The 21,846-nt window shown below is 42.6% G+C and overlaps 1 protein-coding gene across 1 annotated transcript; it reads right to left on the bottom strand.

The window, feature by feature from the left end:
• Window positions 1-228: 228 nt before the first annotated feature.
• Window positions 229-19,568, bottom strand: PPM1G (protein phosphatase, Mg2+/Mn2+ dependent 1G). Its single transcript, XM_047067694.1, has 10 exons — window positions 19,285-19,568; window positions 6,115-6,184; window positions 5,516-5,601; window positions 4,804-4,936; window positions 3,739-4,154; window positions 2,661-2,795; window positions 2,081-2,315; window positions 1,568-1,697; window positions 1,168-1,270; window positions 229-843 (listed from the first exon to the last, which is right to left on the bottom strand). Exons 1-10 carry the CDS (start codon window positions 19,402-19,404, stop codon window positions 637-639), a joined length of 1,635 nt encoding a protein of 544 aa, XP_046923650.1. The 5' UTR covers window positions 19,405-19,568; the 3' UTR covers window positions 229-636.
• Between the last annotated feature and the right edge of the window lie 2,278 nt (window positions 19,569-21,846).

Below are 21,846 nucleotides of genomic sequence, written 5' to 3'. Positions count from 1 at the left end.
CCCTCTGCCCCATATTCTTGGGACGGACGGACGGACGAACGGACACACACACACACACACACACACACACGGACGTGGGGCACATGCACTGTGGAGGGCGCGCGCACACACACACGCACACGAATACGCAGAGGGGCTTGGTAGAGCCATCAATGAGGTTGAGTCTGGGGCCAGGGAACTCTGGGTGGGCCGGACAGAACAGCAGTATTGAAAAAAGGACACCACGGGCACAATTAGGTTTTGGCCTTTAGTCTGAAAAAGTGTTGATTGAAAGTGTACAACAGAGAGCGGGTGCAAGCGGCTGGGGGCCATGGAGCCGCCAATAAAAAAGAATGTCCTTAAATAAAGTTCACAGAGTAAAAACCAGAACCGCCAGTCTTCCCTCCAACACAACAGAGCACAGGCACAGAACCGGTGATGAGCCCCAAGGAGCAAGGAGAAGGCCAGGGAAGACAGCAGAGGCTCCCAGGCTGCTGTGTGGAGGGAGAGCCCTCTTTGGAATGGGCTGAGTAAAGCCACCCAGCTCCCCCTGCACACCTCATAACCACTGCTAAGGCTAAAGGAAAAAGACAAAACTCAGTCTCAGGTCCAGAGGGCTCAGAAAACAGTCTAGGTGGGCAGGGGTCTGGATAACCGTTAGTCCCGCTTGGCTTTCTTCTTATTGTCACTGTTGCCATTTTCTTCAGCCCCCTCAGAAGAGAGCACCTCCTCCAGTTTCCGCTTGCCACTCTCTGGCTGAAGCTCTGCTGTGTTTCGAGGCTTGAAGCAAATGATGATGCAGGTCATGTTGTCACACCCTGTACCGTCCCCAGAAGTATCTGGTGCCAGGCACTGATCCAGCAGCTACAAAAGGGACGGACAGGGCAGCTCAGCTTCAGGGTTTGAATACCCTCCTAGGAACCTAAGCCCCCACAAGAGGGCTGACTGTGCTGAGACAGGGTGGTAGAAGGAGGGGAACAGGCAACAGATGTCCCAAACAGGCCACTTGCTAGCGTAAGAGGCATGAGGATATGTTAGGAAAATGAAGGAAGGTGGAACTTTCTAGTCAGGGTTTGGCATCAGTCGGTAATTAAGGATACTTCCCAGCTCTGGTCTTAGCTCTGGTCCAAAGACAAAACCTTGGCTATGCAGACCAGACACCCTCTTCTCCTCCACCCTGGCACTCACCTCTTCCACAATGGATGACAATAACCGAAGCTCCCCATTTTCATCACGCTGACTGATCTTTGATTGAATAAAGTCTATAACTTCCTGGCTGCTCATCACATTCCTGGGGTCAAAAACAATACTCTTCTTTAGTCCCAACAAAGCAGAATAGAGGAGTGTAGAGAGAGGTGATAGCCCCCCAGGGCCAATGCAAATACCTACAAAGATATCCTTAGCTCTGCCTTAGGCTTGGGGGTTTTGACACCAAGGTGTCTGCCTAGGCTCTAATTCTAGAGCAGCTTGAGAAAAGGTGCTGAATGCAGCCATTAGAGGGATGATAAAACCAAACCAGCTCAGAGACCTGTAAGAGAAGTAATGCTGCATAAAAGAGGGAATTTTAGGGCATTCCGCTGGTGCTCACCATATGCCATCACAGGCAATGACCATGAATTCGTGGTCGTCAGTGAGAGTCAGCACCTTGATGTCAGGAAGGGCTGAAATCATCTGTTCCTCAGGTGGCAAGTTCTTATTTCTCTTGTAGAAGTGGTCTCCTGAAGTAAAGGAACGGCTGGTTGATGAGTAGTTTAGGCACTCCCCACAGACCTGTGCTTAGGGCTGGTCAAGCCTTGCCATTCATTTCCCTTCTTGGCAAAGTTCCATAATCTAAGTGAATGAAAAACTGTGTTCCAGTTTTTCTAGTTGCAGCCCTATTTTCAGGTTGCTAAACCTTAGGTAGGTCACTCACCTTTTTCATCATCCAAAAATGACAGCTATCTTACCTATCTCACGGAGATGTTTTAAGGACAGAGGTAATAATAGATACCAAAGTACTTGGCAAGGTACATGGGCCTATTAAGATTAAAGTTTGCTACTAGGTAGTCTGAAAGAGAGAGTAAGACCCCAGAAGTCTTTCCCATGCTTTCCTGGCCCTTACCAATGGCTCTGGAGAGGTTGAGGCCCCCGTTGACTCGCCCATCCATGGTGACCTTGCCACCAGCATTCTTGATGCGTGCTAGCTCCACTTCATCCTCTGGTTTGTGATCATAGGACATGTCTAAAGCTTTGCCAGCCTCAGACACCACACAACGAGAGTCTCCCGCATTGGCTACAATCAACTGCTTCCCTCGTATCAGGGCCACCACCGCTGTTGTGCCGCTGTCAGAGCCAGGCTTAAGAGGAAGAAAGGAAGCATCATGGGATCTTCTGGACACAAGCTCCTCATTGGTACTCCCCAACCATTCACTTATGCTTTCTTCTCTCACTGGGACCACCAAGAGAGCTTTAACAAACAGGAGTGGCATGAACTTAATCTTTCCAAAGACCAGAGCATGCTCTCTTTCTTTTCTGAGCTAATTTTACCCTGAAGACCTAGTTCCACTTGTAGCATAAATCCCTGCATCACCAGGACTTCAGTACTAAGGCAGCAAGGAGATCCCCTGTCACCAAATGACAATCAGGGGAATTACATTTGCCTCTTGGCTTTTCCAGACTCCTTGCTCCCCTTCCCTACACACCTCCTCTTTGCCTTCCATGCCAGGCACCATCATCTCCTCTTCTTCCTCGTCTTCTTCAGCCTCCTCAGTGTCATCCTCATCTTCCTCATTCTCTGCTTCTTCACTGCTGTAGCCATCCTCTTCCTCACTGCATTCCTGCCAGAGGGATGATCCCAGGCTGCTGATACTGGGATGACCCCCTGCCCCCCTCCCCCCAACTTGTACTCAGAACCAAGAGCCCGGCCTGAACACGGATTCTGAGAACAATGAAAGATGCAACTATATGATCATGATAGAAAAATCCAGGGGAGGGGAGAGGGCCAGATGGGTATAACTGATATCCTAAACTGGGTTCGGAAGTCAGGAATAGTAAGTCCTGCAAAAGGCCAGGGCTCTCAGCCAAAAGCACCTTTCAGGAAACATGGCCAGAAAATAAGTGGCTCAGAGAAGGAAATATCCAAATATCTAAAGTAACAATCCCTACCTTCCTGTTCTCTCTTGGAGACAGACTCTGGGGCGCCTGGGGTGGCTCAGTCGGTTAAGCATCCGACTTCAGCTCAGGTCATGATCTCACAGTTCGTAAGTTTGAGCTCTGCACTGAGCTCTGTGCTGACAGCTCAGAGCCTAGAGCCTGCTTCAGATTCTGTGTCTCCCTCTCTCTCCACCCTTCCCCTGCTCACACTATGTCTGTCTCTCTCTCTCTCTCTCAAAAATAAACATTAAAAAAAATAATAATAATAATAAAAGACAGACTCTGAAAGGCTAGAACTAGATCTGTATGTTATAGTTTCGACAAAGGAAGAGGTTAGAGGGCTAATGGTTCCTATGTTGGTGGAGATAATGAATTCAAGTAAAGCCTGGAATATAGGCCTTGGGGGATCCTGTAAAAATAGGAGAAGATGGTGGGCACCAAGCTTAGTAGAGCATGCAACTCTTGATCTTGGGGTTGTGAGTTTAAGCCCCACGGTGGGTGTAGCAATTACTTAAAAAAAAAGAGAGAGAGAGAGAGAGAGAGAAGGAAAGGAGTTGAAAGCTATGTATGGTAACCACACAGGCCTTTTCTGCAAATTCAGTATCTGTCTGCTCCCACTGCCCTTACCTCACTGTCTTCCTCTTCCTCCTCTGCCTCATCTGACTCATCCTCACTGTCCTCAAAGAACTTGGACTTAGCAATTCGAGGCAGCTTGTCAGAGGCTGAAGAGCAGGAAGGCCCAGCCTCACCAGTGGGAGTGCCAGGTTCGCCACCTTGGCCTGCCTCAGTCCCACGTTCTGAGTTGGAGGAAAGGCCTGTGTGGGCCTTGGCTGTGGGGCCATTTTCCTCTGAAGAAGTTTCCCTAGATGGGTCCTCAGGTCCGGCTTCCCCATTGAGGCCCTGGGACCCTGGTTCCTCGCCTGTCCCAGCTCCAGATTTGCTGTGGGGAGCACCCTTGTGACAGTTCTGCCCGTAGCGCGTGAGCAGCTCTTCAATAGTCATGGTAGCCTCTTCATGCAGCAGCGCAGCTTCCTCATTGTCCACTGCAGGGAAGAGGCTGAATCAGTACCCCCACACCAGACTCTTCATAGGACCAGTCCTTTTTCCTGCCTCCCAGCCTTTGCAGGCCTGAGTTCCAACTTCCCCACTCCCTGGGGTCTCAGAAGACCCCTTTGGTTTCTTCTCAGATAACGTCTGCCTGCATAGACTTCCTTTAGTCTTTGAGTTTCACCCTCTTCTTAGTCAAAGGAACACTAGTTACTATAGTTCTCTTATCACCTCTTATTCTTGATTGATAAGTAGAAAGCTCATTATGGCTGAGGACCCAGGAAGCCCACAATGCTAGTCTTAGGCCTACAGCCCAGGCTTAAGGACTGGCTGCTGAGGCTAATGACAACTCCTGTCTAGAAAAAAGAGGTCACATAAACATTAACAGGAACCAGAGAGACCCTACCACAATGACAAAATATATATAAAATGCTTACAACTATGGACACTAGGCACAAAGGTTAATTTTTTCTCCCTTCATAACCTCATGTAGTGTAGCAGAACATAAGGTTCTCTAATGTGGGGACTCCCCAAGTCCGTATGAAGTCATCCTCTCTTAGAATTGACACTGAAATAATATATATTAAAGAAGAGTTCTTTAAAATGCAGATTTCCTCTCAAACAAGGGATGCCAGCAACACTCACCATCATCTTCATCAGCTACTTTTTCTTTTTCATCCTCATCCTCAGTGGGTCGCCCTGCAATCTGTGCCAACTCCTTTATGACTTCCTCAGTGGTCAGTTTGGCATCAATAGCCAAGAAGGCATCTTCTAGTGCCTGGATGTAAGCAAAAGAGTATAAGGCAAGTGTCAGAAAAAGTACAGGAGGTACAAAATAAATTGCCTATATACAATCTGGGTAAAAAAATGGCATGCAAGTTACAGGGTGATCTGCCACATGAGGAGACACTCACATATAAATAAAAACCAGTTCAGAGACCTGGGAATAATGAGGCAACTCTAAGAAGGCTCAAGTGAGGATAAGCTTGTTTGGGGCATAGAATTCTTTAAGAAATGCAGTAAGCAGGGGCGCCTGGGTGGCTCAGTCGGTTGGGCAGCCGACTTCGGCTCAGGTCATGATCTCGCGGTCCGTGAGTTCGAGCCCCGCGTCGGACTCTGTGCTGATAGCTCAGAGTCTGGAGCCTGTTCCAGATTCTGTGTCTCCCTCTCTCTGACCCTCCCCCGTTCATGCTCTGTCTCTCTCTGTCTCAAAAATAAATAAACGTTAAAAAAAAAAAAAAAAAAAAAGAAATGCAGTAAGCAGCAGCTTACCGGCAACAAGAAAGGAAAAACCACAGGACTGGAAAATAAGGGAGAGCCTACAGAAGTAGAGAAGGAGCATTACGATAAGACAGACCTTTTGTAGCTTGCCTTCTTTGTAGGCCTTCTGATCTTTGATGATATCAGGAAGATATTTGGCACAGTACAAGGCAACTTCCTCCCCTAGGAAACAGGTAAGGTCACCCAGAGCACTGCTTCCCACATATAAAGTTATATAATATTTACATGCCATACTGGACTGAACCCCAAGGGTTGAAGAAATGAATATCTTATACAACTGAAAGACAACTTACACTTTTAACTTATACAATTTGAAAGACAACTGTTTAGGAAGTTCTGATCCAGAAAATGGATTTCACCGTCAACTCTCTCAGGGCTATGTTAATATACCTTTTGTCTTTTCTTACCTGCATACTTAATTCTCAGTGGAAAAAAGATAAATTGTAATATAGGAAGAGGCTTTTCGGATTAAAACAAGGTCTGGTGAGATTATAAACCAATACAATATCCAGTTAGGAAGGTAGAATGGCAGAATAGAGAAAAACAGCACTAGGAATGGAAACGATATCTTACAACCAGAACCTTGGAAAGGAAAAGAACAAAGGACCTGTTCTTGCCCTCTAAAGTCTAGAACTAGGGTTCAAGAATGTCACCAATATGATCTGCTACCATTACCTCCATGTCCATCATAGACAGAAAACATTGCTGTCTCACTGTCCAGCTCAGGAATACAGTTGTGAGCATCCTAGGAAAAAGAGAGCATAATTAGCATTTCTCAAGATCAAAGGATGTTCTTCCTTGTGCCACCTCACTCAGGTCATGAGGATTTCCTTCACACCTTAATCTCACTAACCCTTCCCTGAACTACATGGCCTAGAAATAAGAAAGGAAACGGGATGATAAAATAAGAAAAGAAATACAGGGGAGGGAGAAAGGAAGCAAGGCAAGGGAGGGAAGTAGGGGAGGAAAGGAAGGGAGAGAAATGAATCAGTTCACTTTCTCTGCAGTCTAGCAGCCTCAGCCTAGGAGATCTCAGAGTCCAGATGGCAGAATGTTTGACTGTTGGAACTCTAGACCTGACCCTTTTGGTTTGTGGCAACTATGGGAAGAACCAGAAAAAAGGCTTTAAAGTCTCTTCCAGACCCATTCTATGAATCAGTGAACTTCAAGGAAGAAAATCCTAGGGAAGATAGCAAAAAGAGACCTGAGGGCATTACCAATCTGAAAAGTTTCTGGGAGAATCCTAAAACAGCCTAAGAGAAAGCACTAGGAATTTGTAAAACTATATACACTTATACTGCCACTTTCCCAAAGCACCATCTAAATAAATTATTCCCTCTTCTAAGTTTAACTCACTCATGAAGTTGCCCTCAGGTTAGGCAGAGGATATATTTACAAAAGAATCTTCCCAATAAATAATATTCTTAAAACTATACTGTGCTTAGATTTTGTTAACTAAAATTTACAATGTCCCATATGATCAGCCTTCCCACCTCCTACCCCCAGATGGAAATGACATATCATTCAACACTGATGGCATAGTACACCTGAAGAGAAGTCTGCAATGGCCCTGCTGCAACAACATCATGGTTGGAAGGCTGGAACTGATCAAATTCTTCTAATCACAAAACTCTGCCACCCCAAACAAATATTCTAGTCTGTGCCATAGTTCAAGCCAAGACCACTGAACCTAGGTGAGCATGTGCTGCAGCTTACTCTGCCCCATCTGGGAAAACAACCCCACCTCTCTTTTAGGTACTTTCTACAAACAAAAAGAATGCAATCAGCTATTTACTTTGATTGATTATCCCCGTGTAAGTCAATGGTTCTCCTCCTATTTCTGGCATTTAAAATTTTTCTAGTTGTATCAATACTTAGGAAATCAGTGCAGTGGTTCTTCTGTTGTCCCTGAAATAAGACTATGCCTTCGTTATACAAACGTAGAAAATAAAAGCTATTGTTCTTAAGTTTATTTATTTTGAGAGAGAGAGAGAGGGCATGCGTAGGAGAGGGGCAGAGAGAGAATCCCAAGCAGGCTCTGCGCTGTCAGCACAGAGCCCGATGCGGGAGCTCAAACTCCCAAACCGTGAGATCATGACCTGAGCCGAAATCAAGAGTCGGACACTTAACTGACTGAGCCACCCAGGCACCCTAAAAATAAAAGCTATTTCAAGGTAGTAAATGAGAGAATGGAAAAATAGCTATTTTGTATTTCCCTCTCATTGATTCCAGGAGAAAGTGTCCCAGAATCTAACGGGCTGCCATGGAGGGCACACAATGGCCTATCTAAGGTTGTCAATAACTGCCTCTGAGTCTCATCCCCAGGATCCAGAGAGCACTACCAACCACACATCATCTTCACCCTCTCCCAACCACTCCACCACCAGCCACACTGCCCTCCCTTCCGTCTAAGCCAGGGTTAGACCTTACTGAACCTACTCCTTCTCTCCATCTTTTGACCTATATGACTATCTATTGCTCCAACATCCTCCACCAGTGGTTCTCAGACTTCATTTGTTCATTCACTCATTTCTTCACCAAATATCTGACTATCCGCTATGTGCGAGGATCAGTTCTGGGTATTTGGAATATATCAGTGAATAAAATGAAGATCTGCACTTCATAAAAAACCTTACATTCTCATGAGGGAAATACACATAAACACAATAAATAGGTAAATCATATAGCATTACGATATAACACTTACAGAAAGAGGATGGTGCTATGGAATAAAGAAAAGGCAGAATGGAGGAGGACCGGGTTGGATTATAGAAAAGTGACGGGAGAACTGAATTGGCAAAGGTATGAGTGTGTAAAGGCTTGCTAAAGCCATAAGAAACTATACCTCAGCAGTCACTACCTAAGTCGTGCTGTGAGTGTCTAATGAGTTTGGCAAAACAGTTGTGTCATATTGACGTTGACTTTAATTCTGATGATTTTGTAGTATGGTTTGTTGGCATGGAAGTTATGCCCAGTTCTGTTTGTACACATTTAGGTAACATTAAATTAAAATTGTTTTAGTGAAATCTGGAGTTCCACAAGTATTGCTTTCCTTAAAAAAAAAAAAAAAAAAAATTCATGGAAGATCTCCAAGATATTTTGTTAAATAAAGAAAACAAAGTGCAGAAGGAAATCAAGTACAGAATGCTATATTTAGTAAACTGCTTTTGTGTAAGAAGAGGGAGCATGGAATAGATATTTGTCTTCTCACACTGTAATACCATACGGATACACAGAAAACTAAGAAAAGCAGGTTAACTGTGGGATGGGAGCAAGACTGAGCCATGGGAATGTTTAGCTTTTTCAAAAGTAAATTAAATATTTTTAGGAGACTCAATATTTCACTGAAATTTGAGAAATTAGTCCAACTAATTCCACTTTTTTGATAGGGGAGGGAAGATCAGTCTTCTTGTCCATTGCTTCCCAGTGGAATAGGACAATCAATCGGTCTTTCTCTGTCCTGCAATGCCACTCTAAGTCAAAGCTGCACCATCTCTTTTGAACCCACAACTCTATTCAAATTACCTTTTTCACTTCCTCATCTACTTCTCACAAAAGCATTGAAGTAGATCTAATCTCAGTGAACATATGAAAAAATACTTAACCTCAACAGCAAAGAAATGAACATTAAAAACAAGGAAATATCCTTTTGTGCAAATTAAAATAATGGAAAAGATTAATAATAACCAGTGGTAATAAGAGAGAAGTAGGGGCGCCTGGGTGGCTCAGCTGGTTGAGCGTCCGACTTCAGCTCAGGTCACGATCTCACAGTCTGTGAGTTCAAGCCTCGCATCGGGCTCTGTGCTGACAGCTCAGAGCCTGGAGCCTGCTTCGGATTCTGTGTCTCCCTCTCTCTCTGCCCCTCCCCTGCTCACGCTCTGTCTCTGTCTCTCTCTCTCTCAAAAATAAACATTAAAAAAAAAAAAAAAGTTAAATAAAAACACATTCCCATATCCTGATCAGCAAGAATATAAATAGTACAGCCTTCCTGGAGCACAATTTGGTAATATGTATCAAAATTTCAAATGTGCATGCCCTTTGATACAGTAATTGGACTTCTAAAAGTTTATTTTATGGAAGTAATAAGACAAGGGTACAAGAATATGTATAATAATGTTCATTACAGCATTATTTATAGTAAAGAACAACTATAAACATCGAAATATCCATGAAGAGATTAGATTACAAGTAGTACATCCTTCCAAAAGAATACATGCAGTTATTAGAAACAAATATGGTTGGGGCGCCTGAGTGGCTCAGTCAGTTAAGCGTCCGACTTCAGCTCAGGTCATGATCTCACGGTTTGTGAGTTCGAGCCCCACGTCTGGCTCTGGGCTGACAGCTCAAAGCCTGGAGCCCGCTTCGGATTCTGTGTCTCCCTCTGTCTGCCCCTCTGCTGCTTGCACTCTGTCTCTCGCATTGTCTCAAAAATAAATAAACGTTAGAAATAAATATGCGTTAATTTAGAAATAAGTCCACAATATACTAAGTGACAAAAAGACAGGAAAAAAAACACACATATGCTAGAAATCTGGAAGACCACATTATGTATCAAACTGCATGGAGAGTAAGAGTTGGGTAATAATAATTATTCTGCTTTTCTACATTTAAAATTTTTGTACAATATGCCATATTATTCCAGTTTGAATGCTTATGACAGTAAAACAAACCTATGAACTGTCTTCTGAATTGCCACGCTACAATATACCACATGATCACTGGCCAGTTATCTCTTGGTGTGCCTCCATTTTCTCTTCAATGATAGAGGAATCATCCATAGATGATGCCCAACATAGATTCACCTTATACCTTGAGGTGTCAGTTCCTAGAACTACTCCACACTACCTTCCCTTCTACTGCCTGGTGAGTCTTTGGATCTATATTATCACCTGGAACTACCTTTTCTAAGCACTTTCGTTTCCCCTTTTGCATCTCTGTTCATTGCCTCCATACCTTTACCTACCCTTGCTTTTCTTTCTCTCTGACCCTTTCTGAGCCAGAGCCAAGTCTGTCAACACTGTCTCTTAGCAATCTAGAAAAACTCATCCAACCTCGTATAACCCGACCAACTGCTTTCTTTACACCTGAAATCAGAGCCACTAAGTATTGCTAGTCATAAAATGTCATGAAATCATGTTGGTTGTTTGTGCACCTACTTCCATCATTCAGCATTTTTTTAGTGTTTTGCATTGACACTTAAATATATTGACTGCAGCCAGTCATAAACCTTTCCCACACTGTTCAAGTTCTCAATGCTCTTCTTTCACTCTTAGCAGATGAGCTAACCTCTTGCTTTACTTAGATCAAGGTCATATATCAAGAACTACTTCATCATCTCTATTCTACCTCAAAATTTTTCTACAGCTTTACTTAACCTCTCCTTCACTTCTGCCTCCAAAGCAGTGTTTCTCCCCCCCTTTTTTTTTAATTCAACAAAGCATCCATTAAACCATTTATTGGAAACTGGTTAAAATGATCTCTCTTCTTATTTTTTATTTATGTATTTATTTTTTTTAAATGATCTTTTTAGATTTACATGCTTAAACTCCTGATCTCAAAACCTTTTCCTTCAAGATCTTACTACACAGAGCAGGCAATAACCATAACAGCAACCCAAATAGCTATTTTGCAGGCTTCATTTTTCCCAACTATTGTATATAATTAAACAGTAAAAACCGTGTCAGCTTTCTTGAAAGTTCTCGTGGGTTCTGTGAAGTTCCAGTTGCCTGTTTCTATAGGATGCCTTTCTCCACTTCAAACTTAACATATATAAACAGAAACTCAGCAGTCTTCAAACACTCAGAACTTCCCCTACAGGTCTTATTTCTGTTCATGGAATCTTTCCTAGGCAACACTTAATACCAGACCTCCTTGACTTCCTGGCTCTCTTCCACCATCCATCACCAAGTCCTACTAAGTTTTCCTTCATGACTTTGTTCATGAATTACTTTACTCTTAATAGCATTTTATCTTCTCTCCTGCCTCTACTCTCTGTCCCTGTAGTCCAACCTACATACATCCAGATACCAGATTATACTTCCCAATATTTTATTGCTAGAAGCTTCAATGGATGCTACTGCATATCAGATTAATTCCACATAACTTACAAGCAGTTAAAGGCACTCAGTCATCATTCCTACCCATCTCTATAACCTAATCAATTACCTTTCATACCATTCCCCAAAAGAAACTACTCCACTCTTGAACTGATCGCCCCAACCTAGCAAGGTAGCAAGCATGCCTCAGTCTTCCCTCTTTCTAATATCCTTCTTCTTCTCCTTCCACTTTCCTTTCCTTTTGTCCCATTTTATAAACTCTCCGTAAGGTCCAGTTAGTCTTACCAGCTCTAAGAAATCTTTCTCAGTCACACCAATATTCTGATCATTCCCCTCTCTAAACTCAGAATATACCATCTTGTATTATTATCCAGCATTCCATGGGGGAAAAGAGACTCTTAGGTCCCAAACTAGATTGTAAACCAGCATGAAAGCAAAGATGGCCTTAAATGTTTTTATAGCTTAAAAAAAATAAATAAATAAAAAGTCTTTACAGCTTTTGGGCCTAAAAGTAGGTTCTGCAACATCATAGGACTTCCATGTCTGTTTTTGACAGTGAGTCCCCAGTTGCCTCAGGACAAATATCTTATGGATGCCTCCTCCTTCATTTCCTACTCTAAACCCAGAGATGTATCATAAAACAATAACCACTGATAGTCTGGAGGAGATGACTCAGAACACACAGGTCACCTGAGTCAGGACTCTTAGGCCTTGCCTTACTTAAATCATGTATCACACAGAACCTTTTGATCTTCTAGACAACCAATGGATCTGTATGAATAAAAGCCCGGTTATCCTGCCTGATGTCAATCTCCTAAGGTTATAAATACATCCACAAAAGTTCCTGTTTTCATGGATGACCAGCCATTTAGATTTATGATGCATAAATTTATCTAAATCTTTACAAACTAAGATTAAAAGGCTGAAGGTGGTTGGGAACTACATTTTCGGTTTTAAAAAGTCATGTATTACTATCTGACTTTTAAAATTATATGCATATATTACTTCAGTGCTACAGAATGAATGTTTTGTGTCTCCCTACAATTCCTATGTTGAAATGTAATCCCCAATGTGATGCTGTCTGGAGGTGGGGTGTTTGGGAGGTAATTAGGTCATGAGGGAGGAGCCCTCATGAATGAGATTAGTGCCCTTATAAAGAGACCCCAGAGAGCTCCCTTGCCTTGAAAATACATCTAGAAGGCAGCTATCTATGAACCTGAAAGTGGGTCCTCAGCAGACACCTTAGTCTTGGATTTTGCAGCAGGATCTTGAAGATGTATTTGTATATCCATGTTCACAGCAGCTTTATCCCTAACAGCAAAAAGGTAGAAACAACCTAAGTGTCCACCAACAGATGAATGGATAAAGAAAATGTGGTATACTCATACAATGGATACTATTCGGCCTTAAAAAGGAAGGACATTTTCGGGGCGCCTGGGTGGCGCAGTCGGTTAAGCGTCCGACTTCAGCCAGGTCACGATCTCGCGGTCCGCGAGTTCGAGCCCCGCATCAGGCTCTGGGCTGATGGCTCAGAGCCTGGAGCCTGTTTCCGATTCTGTGTCTCCCTCTCTCTCTGCCCCTCCCCTGTTCATGCTTTGTCTCTCTCTGTCCCCCCAAAAAATAAATAAACGTTGAAAAAAATTAAAAAAAAAAAAAAGGAAGGACATTTTGACACATGCTATAACATGGATGAACCTTGAGGACATTATGCTAAGTGAAACAAACCAGTCAAAAAATAACAAATGTGTCTTTCTATGAGGTACCTAGGATAGTCAAATTCATAGAAACCGGAAGTAGAATGGTTGCCAGGAGCTGGTGGCAAGGGGAATGGGGAGCTGTTTAACTGGTATAGAGTTTCAGTTTTGCAAGATGAAAACACTTCTGGAGACTGGTTGCCCAGCAGTGTGAATACACTTAACACTACTGAACTGTACAATTTTTAAATGGTTAAGATAATAAATTTTGTTATGTTTATTTTATCACAACTTAACATAAAATACACACACACATACACACACACACACACTTCCCACAAAGAAAAGTCCAGTCTCAGATGGCTTCACTGGTAAATTCTACCAGCTATTTTTAAAAGAATGATACCAACTCTTCACAAACTCTTCCAATGTATAGAAAAGGAGGCAACACTTCCCAACTCATTCTATAAGGCCAGTGTTATCCCGATACCAAAGCCACACAGACATTACAAGAAAACTACAGACTTAATATCGTAAAAGGTAGCAATACTCCTCAACTGATTCTACAGATTCAGCACGAGCCCAATCAAAATTCCAAGTGCCTTTTGCACAGAAATTGACAAACTGACCCTAAATTCATACAGAAATACAAGGGACCCAGAAAAGAAGAAACAATAAAAAGAACAAAGTTGAAAAACTCACACTCCTTAACTTTCCTAACTTCAAAACTTAACACAAAGCAATGGTAACCAAGAGAGTGTGGTACTGGCATAATGATAAGTAGATAGATCAATGAAACAGAATTAAGAGTCCAGAAATAAATTCCCATTACTTGTAGTCAAATGATCTTAACAATGATGCCAAGATAATTTAATGAGGGAAAAGAATGACTTTTAAAAAAATAGTTTATGTTTATTTGTTTTTGAAGAGTGGGGGGAGCAGGCAGGGGCAGATAGAGAGGGGAAGACAGAGAATCTGAAGTAGGCTCTGTGCTGAGTCCAACAAAGGCTTGAACTCACAAACCATGGAATCATGACCTGAGCCAAAGTGGGCCACTTAACCGACTAGACCACCCCGGCACCCAAAAGAATGACCTTTTTAACAAATGATGCTGGGACAAGTATATATCCATATGCAAAAGCATGAAACTGGACCTCTTCTTTACACCATTCACAAAAATTAATCTAAAATGGATGTAAGAGCTAAAATTATAAAACTCTTAATAGAGAAACTGGACTTCATCAAAATTGAAAGTTATCGTGCTTCAAAGGACACAAACAAGAAAGCAAAAAGGCACCCCACAGAATAGGAGAAAATCATATCTGATAAGGAAATTGTATCTAAAATATATAAAGAACTCTTACATCTCAATAAAAAGACAACCCAATAAAAATAGACAAAGGATCTGAATAAACATTTCTCAAAAGATATATAAGTGGCAATTAAGACAAGAAAAGATGCTCAAACGTGATAAGCTACCAGGGAAATACAATAACAACCACAATGAGATACCATTTCACACCCACTAAAATGGCTATAATAAAAAAGATGATAACAAGTGTAGGGAGGATGTAGAGAAATTGACACCTTCCTTCCTATATTGCTGGTAAAAATGTAAAAGGGTGCAACCACTTTGCCAAAGAGTTAGGTAGGCATCTCCTCAAAATGTTAAACATGGAGTTACTGTATGATGCAGCAATTCCACTCCTAGTATATATTCAAGAGAAATAAAAACTTATTTCCACGCAAAGAAATTGTAAATGTAAGTTCATACCATCATTATTCATCATAGCCAAAATATGAAAATACAAATATCCATCAACTGATGAATGGATAAACAAAATGTCCACACAATGGAATATTATTCAGTAAAAAGAATGAAGTACCGATTCATGATACAACATGGATGACTCTTAGAAATATTGTTTAGTAAAAGAAGGCAGACATAAAAGGAGACATATGCATAATTCCATTTATGTGAAATGTTAAAAATAGATAAATATATAGAATATCATGTAAATTAGTGGTTGCTAGGGATTAGAGGAAGGGAGATACGGAGTGACTGGTAATAAATTGTTTCTTCTTGGGGTGATAAAACTGTTCTAAGATTGATAGTGGTAATGGTTGTACAACTCTGAATATATTAACCATTGAAATGTACACTTTAAATGGATATGGCATGTGAATTACATCTCAATAAGATTCTTAAAAAAGAAGTCTGCATATAATTTTTTAAAGTTTATTTATTTTGAGAGAGCGTGCGTGTGCAAGTGGAGGAAGGGCAGAGAGAGGGAAAGAGAATCCCAAGCAGGATTCTCCACACTGTCAGCGTGGAGCCCCAATGTGGGGCTCAAACTCACACACTGTGAGATCATGACCTAAGCCAAAGTCGAATGCTTAACCAACTGTGCCATCCAGACACCCATATATACATTTTCAAGTACTATATATGATTAAAAGTTGATAGACTGCATCTTTGAACAGGATCTAAAGGGAAACCAAAAACTCCATTGAAATCAGTACTCCGTTTAAAGCATGTCATTACACATCAGTGATGCTTTAAGTTCAGTTCTAAAGGTTTATGCTTCCAGACAGCACAATTTTAATAACAGCTCACAATGGCAAGAACTACTGACCAGATCTATTAAACTTCCACACTCGAATTCAAAGCACAGTTCCTTACCTTACCTCTCAAAGTACAATTCCAAGATGATAACCCAATAGAGGATCAGGGTGGAGAAGCAGCAGTAACATCTGCTATGTGATTGGGCGATAGAAATAACTTATGTAAAATATTCTTGAAATCTTGAGGAATAAAATCTGATTGTAACTTCCTGTTGCTTAAGAACTTACAAAGGAATCATATAGTAGAAAACAATTTCTCCATATGCGTGGATATGTATTTGATTTCATGTCATACTATCTCTGAATTGTGAAGAATAGTTACGACATGCTAATCAAATGCCCTTTTATAAAAGTTGCTTAACTGCATCCTAGACAAAGGAATTCTGATCTGGTTCAATAAATAAAAAGTGCTTTAAGATACAGAGATGAGGCACTAATCTAAGAATCAAACAATACATGTTCTTCAGCCTCAGATACCCTCTCTTAAGTGGAACCCCACAGCATTCTTGTGGTATCCTATTTTATATTTTGCCCCATTAATACAATTATTGAAACTGTCATGTAGGTATCTTAAGAATTTTCTGCTTAACATGCTCTACATTCAATTCTAGGTGACCCCTGTATGACCACTAATAAGCCAGTTTCTATATGGCAATAAACAGCTAGTCTACTCAAAAGTGTATCCTAGGTATTGATAGTGCCTTTTAAAGAAGGCAAATATATTTCACAGAATTAAAAAGAAAAAAATTTAACTCCCCATAGAAAGCAGTTTTGTCACTTCCAGAGAACCTCACAACCCAAAAGTATCCATGTCCCTTAAAACTACATCAACTCAAACTATTTTCAGATTTGATTTCTCATTAGACACCAAAAACTCAGAGCCTTTCCAAATATATTTCTCAGGCACCCTTCCACAACCTACCTGTTAACCCCCAAAATACATACCTCAACCAGCTTGAGGATCCCTCCAAACCATGGAGAAGGAAGAAGGGAAGGGAACATCAACTGTGGTATTTTGTTTACCCCTCCTCAAAACACCCTGGTTCCACAGCAAGAGGGGCTGGAGAGAGGCAGAAAGTATAAAATGCCAGCTATTGATAGTTGCCATCCTTGCCTCAAGAGAAGGGGTAAAATAGTACTAAGACTGAATCTATTCATCAATCAGGATTTGAGCAACCTCTTGTAATGTGTATTGGCATGAAAAACTTACCTCAAAGGAATCATTAGGACCAAGCAATTAAGGTCAACATACTGAATAAACTGGTGGAATTGAGTCCTAAAGCTTAAGAGGAACAGGTGTGTACACTTTCTGAAAAGATAAGATTCACTAAGAGGCTACAGGTCATAGTTATTTTCTTGCCATAGCGAAGAAACTACGTTATACTTTGGACAGAAAGGAATCAAAGTCAGAAGGAAAACTACTGATGTAGCACAAAACTACTTGATATAGCCCCACACAGGGCTTCAAGAGGGTCTAGTTAAGTATATTTAACCATTCAAACGAAGGTAAATTCAGAAATAGCTTAATAGGAAGATTTTAAAACCCGAACTGGTTACCTCTCAGGAAGACTAGGATCTAAGGAATAGTCTAACAAGATCTCTACAAACCAAACAGCTGGTGATGAAAAAAGTCATTTTCTAATTACCAGAAGAGAAACCAAAAATAAAGGGAAATACCCTGCAGAGAAACAAACAGCACAGAACCACTGAGCAAACAACTTTGAAAACTAAATATCCAAACAACTCAGTTTGTAAAGAAAACTAGAAAGAAGGGTACCCCCAAAACAGAAAAACTGCAGCAGAGAAGAGAGTGGAAAACAAGGACTGAGAAACCTGCCAGAAAAGCCTTTTCACGGTAACATGAGAAGAAAGTCACCTCAGATCTTACAATAGTAACAGAAAATGCCATAGAAATGGGACCTCCAGACTAGCAACTAACCCAAACCCCAACCTTACATTAAGGTTTTCCTTTTGAAGCTATATCCAAATATTTCTAACACTCAGACAATTACATTCACCAAGGACCCAGTAAGCTCAATGCTGAGCACCACACTGGAATGTGAACGCTATGCTTCAGGTTGACACAGACGATAAGTGTCCAATAAGTGTCTTGAACAGTTTCATCCCACAGATTCTTTCCACCAAGAAATAAATGTCCTAACTTTTCTGGGCCTCAGTTTCTGAGCTGTAAAATGCGGGAGCCAAATTAGATGAGCTGAACCATAGGATCCCCTTCCTTCTTGAAATGTTATAACTACTGACAGAATTGTTTAAAGTCTGTTGTGGGTATGAAAGTGGAGTCTGAGAACAAACCATTTAAGTTTATACTGTCATTCCAGAGCTAACCACAGGGAGGAGCGAGGGATTTGAAGAAATTCCCGAGGGAGACACTATTAGGCTGTTAAACTGAAGCCCACCTAGTAAGTGGATAAACCCTTAATCCCAGAAATAATTAGAGCATTTCCCTGGCCCTTCTGCCTAGCTCTCACAACACTCTTCACAAAGACATGTCTTACACATGTCTTTCTACCTTTCCTTTCTACCATGGTTTTTCCTGTTCTCCTTGTAGTGTCACATCCATTTTGCCCAATATTACTCCTTTTTATCCAGAAATTTTCCACCTTTCCCTTTTATCCAGAAGAAATTTTCTAGAAAAGAAAAGTCAGTTCTTTACAGGTTAAAGTTCTTTATAGATTATGATGAAATGATTACAAATCAAGGAAACTATAAACTACAGTCAGCACAGGCAAATGACAATTACAGAGTAAGTTTCAGAAAAATCCCGAGGAAAAAAATATCAAGCATAATAAAAAAGTAATGATACCGAATGACAAAACTCAAGCTTTCCAAAGGTCGTAAAAGGCCCTGAAGAGAATACAAACGAGTGACAATTCTTAGGGGTCAGGGCGAGCTTCTGAAATTAACATTCGGTGCCCAGAGCCAAGTAACTAGGTGTTTAGAATTTCAAACAGACTACTTGCCTAGGCTTCCTTTCACTGTCAAACTCCTCGTCTAAAAAGGCCTCTCACATCACATATTTAAGGCGGGGGGGGGGTAGTCATTCCCGTCTATTCTCTTCGTCCTCGCAAAAGTAAATTAATAAATCGTCCCTCTTTTCATCTTAACTCCCACACTACACCTCACACCGTTTATGAGCCTGGAGGGCTGGGCTGGCAGAAGAGGATGGCGCGAAGGCACGAGGAGAGGGCGGTCAGTGGGCGGAAGGTGCCTCTCCCCACATGGCCGAGCTCTCGCCGCCAAACTGGCCACCGGCACACGGTCCCCAAGCACCGGCAGTTCCCTCTCGGCCCCGGGCCCACTCTCGCTGCCGCCCGTCAAACTGCCGCCGCAGCCAAAGCTGCACGCTCCCGATAAGGACCCTTCCCTGGGGATGACCCCATCCCCCCGCTCCCTTTCTCCGTCAGGTTCCCGCCCTGCAGCGGCCCGCCTCTGGGCCTCTCCCGCCTCACCTCCATGGAGACGCGCCAGCCTTGCATGGCGGAGAAACCGTAGGGCAGCGGCAGGCGCGAGGCGCCGACCCCGTCCCCAGAGCACTTCACCGTGTTGGGTTGGGAGAGGTAGGCACCCATGGCGGCTGCTGGCCAGCGGCCTCAGGAGCAGGCGAGCGGGACGCGACCCGTGCCGGCGCCGGAGCCCCGGGGGCACGCGTGGCAGGAGCGGGCCCGGCAGTACGGCCGACACAAGGTGCCGGTGAAAGGCGCGAGGCCGGCCAGGAGGCGGTAACGGGACGGGAGCAGAGACGGAGCGGAAGCGGAAACGGCGCCGCTCCAGACCCCGCCCGGCCGGCGCGGCGCGGCACGGCGCGGCGCTGCGGGAAGTCATTTCCTTAGCAACTCGCCCCGCCCGCGGGGACAACGGCCCGCCCAACGGCCGCTCCCGCGAGACTGGCGCGGTCACGCCTACCAACGGTGGCTCAGCCTGCCACCCGCGGTTTCGCCAGAGTTTGGCCCCCCGGAGCTGTCCCCTGCTGTCTCCCGCTATCCCCGCCCCACCTTCGCTGCCCTACCCTGGCCTGTCGCGTGTTTGTCTGAAGCTCTTTTGTGTCGGACCCGGCGCTCCGGATCCATCCTCCAGTGTGTCAGCTCCCTCTCCCCATCGCGGGCTCAGACTCCGCAAACCCGCCGGATTGGGCTCAATTAAAGTTTACTAGCATTTGCTCTGAGCGCTTGAAGTACCTGACCCGGCCTTATGAGAGTCTTTTGTGACAAAAGACAATGAAAACCTCGATTTGTAACACCATTCGAGTTAATACAATGCAGAAATGTTTGGCACAGTCTCTGCAGGGTGAGAAGAAACCGAAGGAGAGGAGACCGAGCTGTTGCTTGACGTCCTCAGGATGCCCCAGGAGTGCATTATGCGGGGGAGAAGAGAATAATGTTACAAGATTGCAGGGGTGAGAAAAGAACGTAAACTGCATTTGGGAGGATTTTTGAGGAAGCTGACTGGTCTCTTTGGAAAGGGGTTTTAACTAGTAATGTTACATAGAGTAGAGATTGTCGTAAGCGCCAAGATGGGTGATTTGGGCTTTACTGCTATTCTGGCATAGCATTTTAGGACTTTTGGTGTAGTCTTTGTGTGCAGTGTGGATTGGAGGAAGAAAGTCTGGAGACTAACTGGTTAAAGGGCTCTTAATCTAAGGATGAGATGAGAAGGGCTGGAACTGAGGTGGTGGCAGTGGTAATAGAGAGATGAACAAATGAGACAATAAGAAATCAGGATTTATTAATAGATTGGGTTCAGAGGATGGAAGAGAAAGGGGAAATTGGCCAAACTATGAGCAGATTGGTTCTTTTAAAATACAAAACTAATTATGCTTCTTTCTGCTCTTCAGGTAGTCCAAATTCCTTAACATAGTTTACCAGACCCTTCATGCTTGAACTGGCATATCTGTCCCACTTTCTCTCCATTTCCACTACTGCTCAAAGCCTCAGTAGTACATCTTTGTGTTCCTCCAAAGCCATGCTTTCTCCTCCTATGCCTTTACCTATGAAACACACCTCCGCACCCACCCATCTTCATCCTCCTCCAAGACGTCTTCTCTAATATCCATATATTAGCATGGGTTCCCCATTTGTTTCTCCCTTCATAAAGGCAGAAACCCCATCAAACCTAACCATTGTATACCCCAGCATCCCTAGCACAATTCTTGTATTTGTTCAATATTTTTGTTGAATAACACCAAGGTTTCGACCCTGAATGACAAAAATTGGTGGAGCCATTAATAGAAAATGGTGTGGCATGGGTGGGTGTGTGCTAGTTTGGGGAGAAAATGGTGGGTTCAGTTTAAGGGGACAACTAGATATCTAAACATTGAAAACATTGAAGTTGAACTATGAGGGTAGAGGATGTTACCTAGGCCCATAGGTCATAGTGAACCTAATGAGATCTCTGTACAAGGCAGTGTAACAGGAACACGAAATTGCTCAGCCTCTTTTTCCCCTCCTAAGAATGGAATGTGACATTGTGGGGGGGAAAATGAGTTTTGAAATATATTAACCTATGTGGTCTTTCACAAATTGTTATTCTCTCTCAGGCTCAGTTCTTCAAGGAAAACATACAATATCTACTTTTTCAGATTGCTTTAAGGATAAGAGGAGCTGAATACAAAGTGCTGAGTTTGCATAAATGCTGTATTCAACCACAGACTACATTTATTAAGTATCCATATACACATGCTAAATATGGGATGGAAATGACATTAAGTTATTTGAAATTATTTTTTATTTAGATTAAAAATGATCTGAAACAAAATGAATAGCAGACAAGGAAAAAAGTGGAAAAAATATGACTGAAGGAAAAATCAAGGTACTGGGAAGGTGGTGGTGTCTTAGGGGAAATGGAGATTGTAAAGGGTCTCATGGAAAGACCTGGGAAAACAATATGAAGATCATCTTCTCCCTATTCCATCCCCATCTCCCCCCAAACCACTAAAGTACACTAAGAAATACACAAAGATTTTGTGCTCTAATAAGGAGAGGAAAAGATTTTAACCAAAAATTCCACCCAAATGT

Source organism: Lynx rufus, unplaced genomic scaffold, assembly GCF_022079265.1.
Source record: "Lynx rufus isolate CCGP_SWC_20201006 ecotype Redwood Valley unplaced genomic scaffold, mLynRuf1.p SCAF_8, whole genome shotgun sequence".
NCBI classification, from domain to species: Eukaryota; Metazoa; Chordata; class Mammalia; order Carnivora; family Felidae; genus Lynx; species Lynx rufus.
The sequence above is the reverse complement of the archived record's forward strand: the minus strand, read 5'-3'. Positions and strand labels throughout refer to the sequence as shown.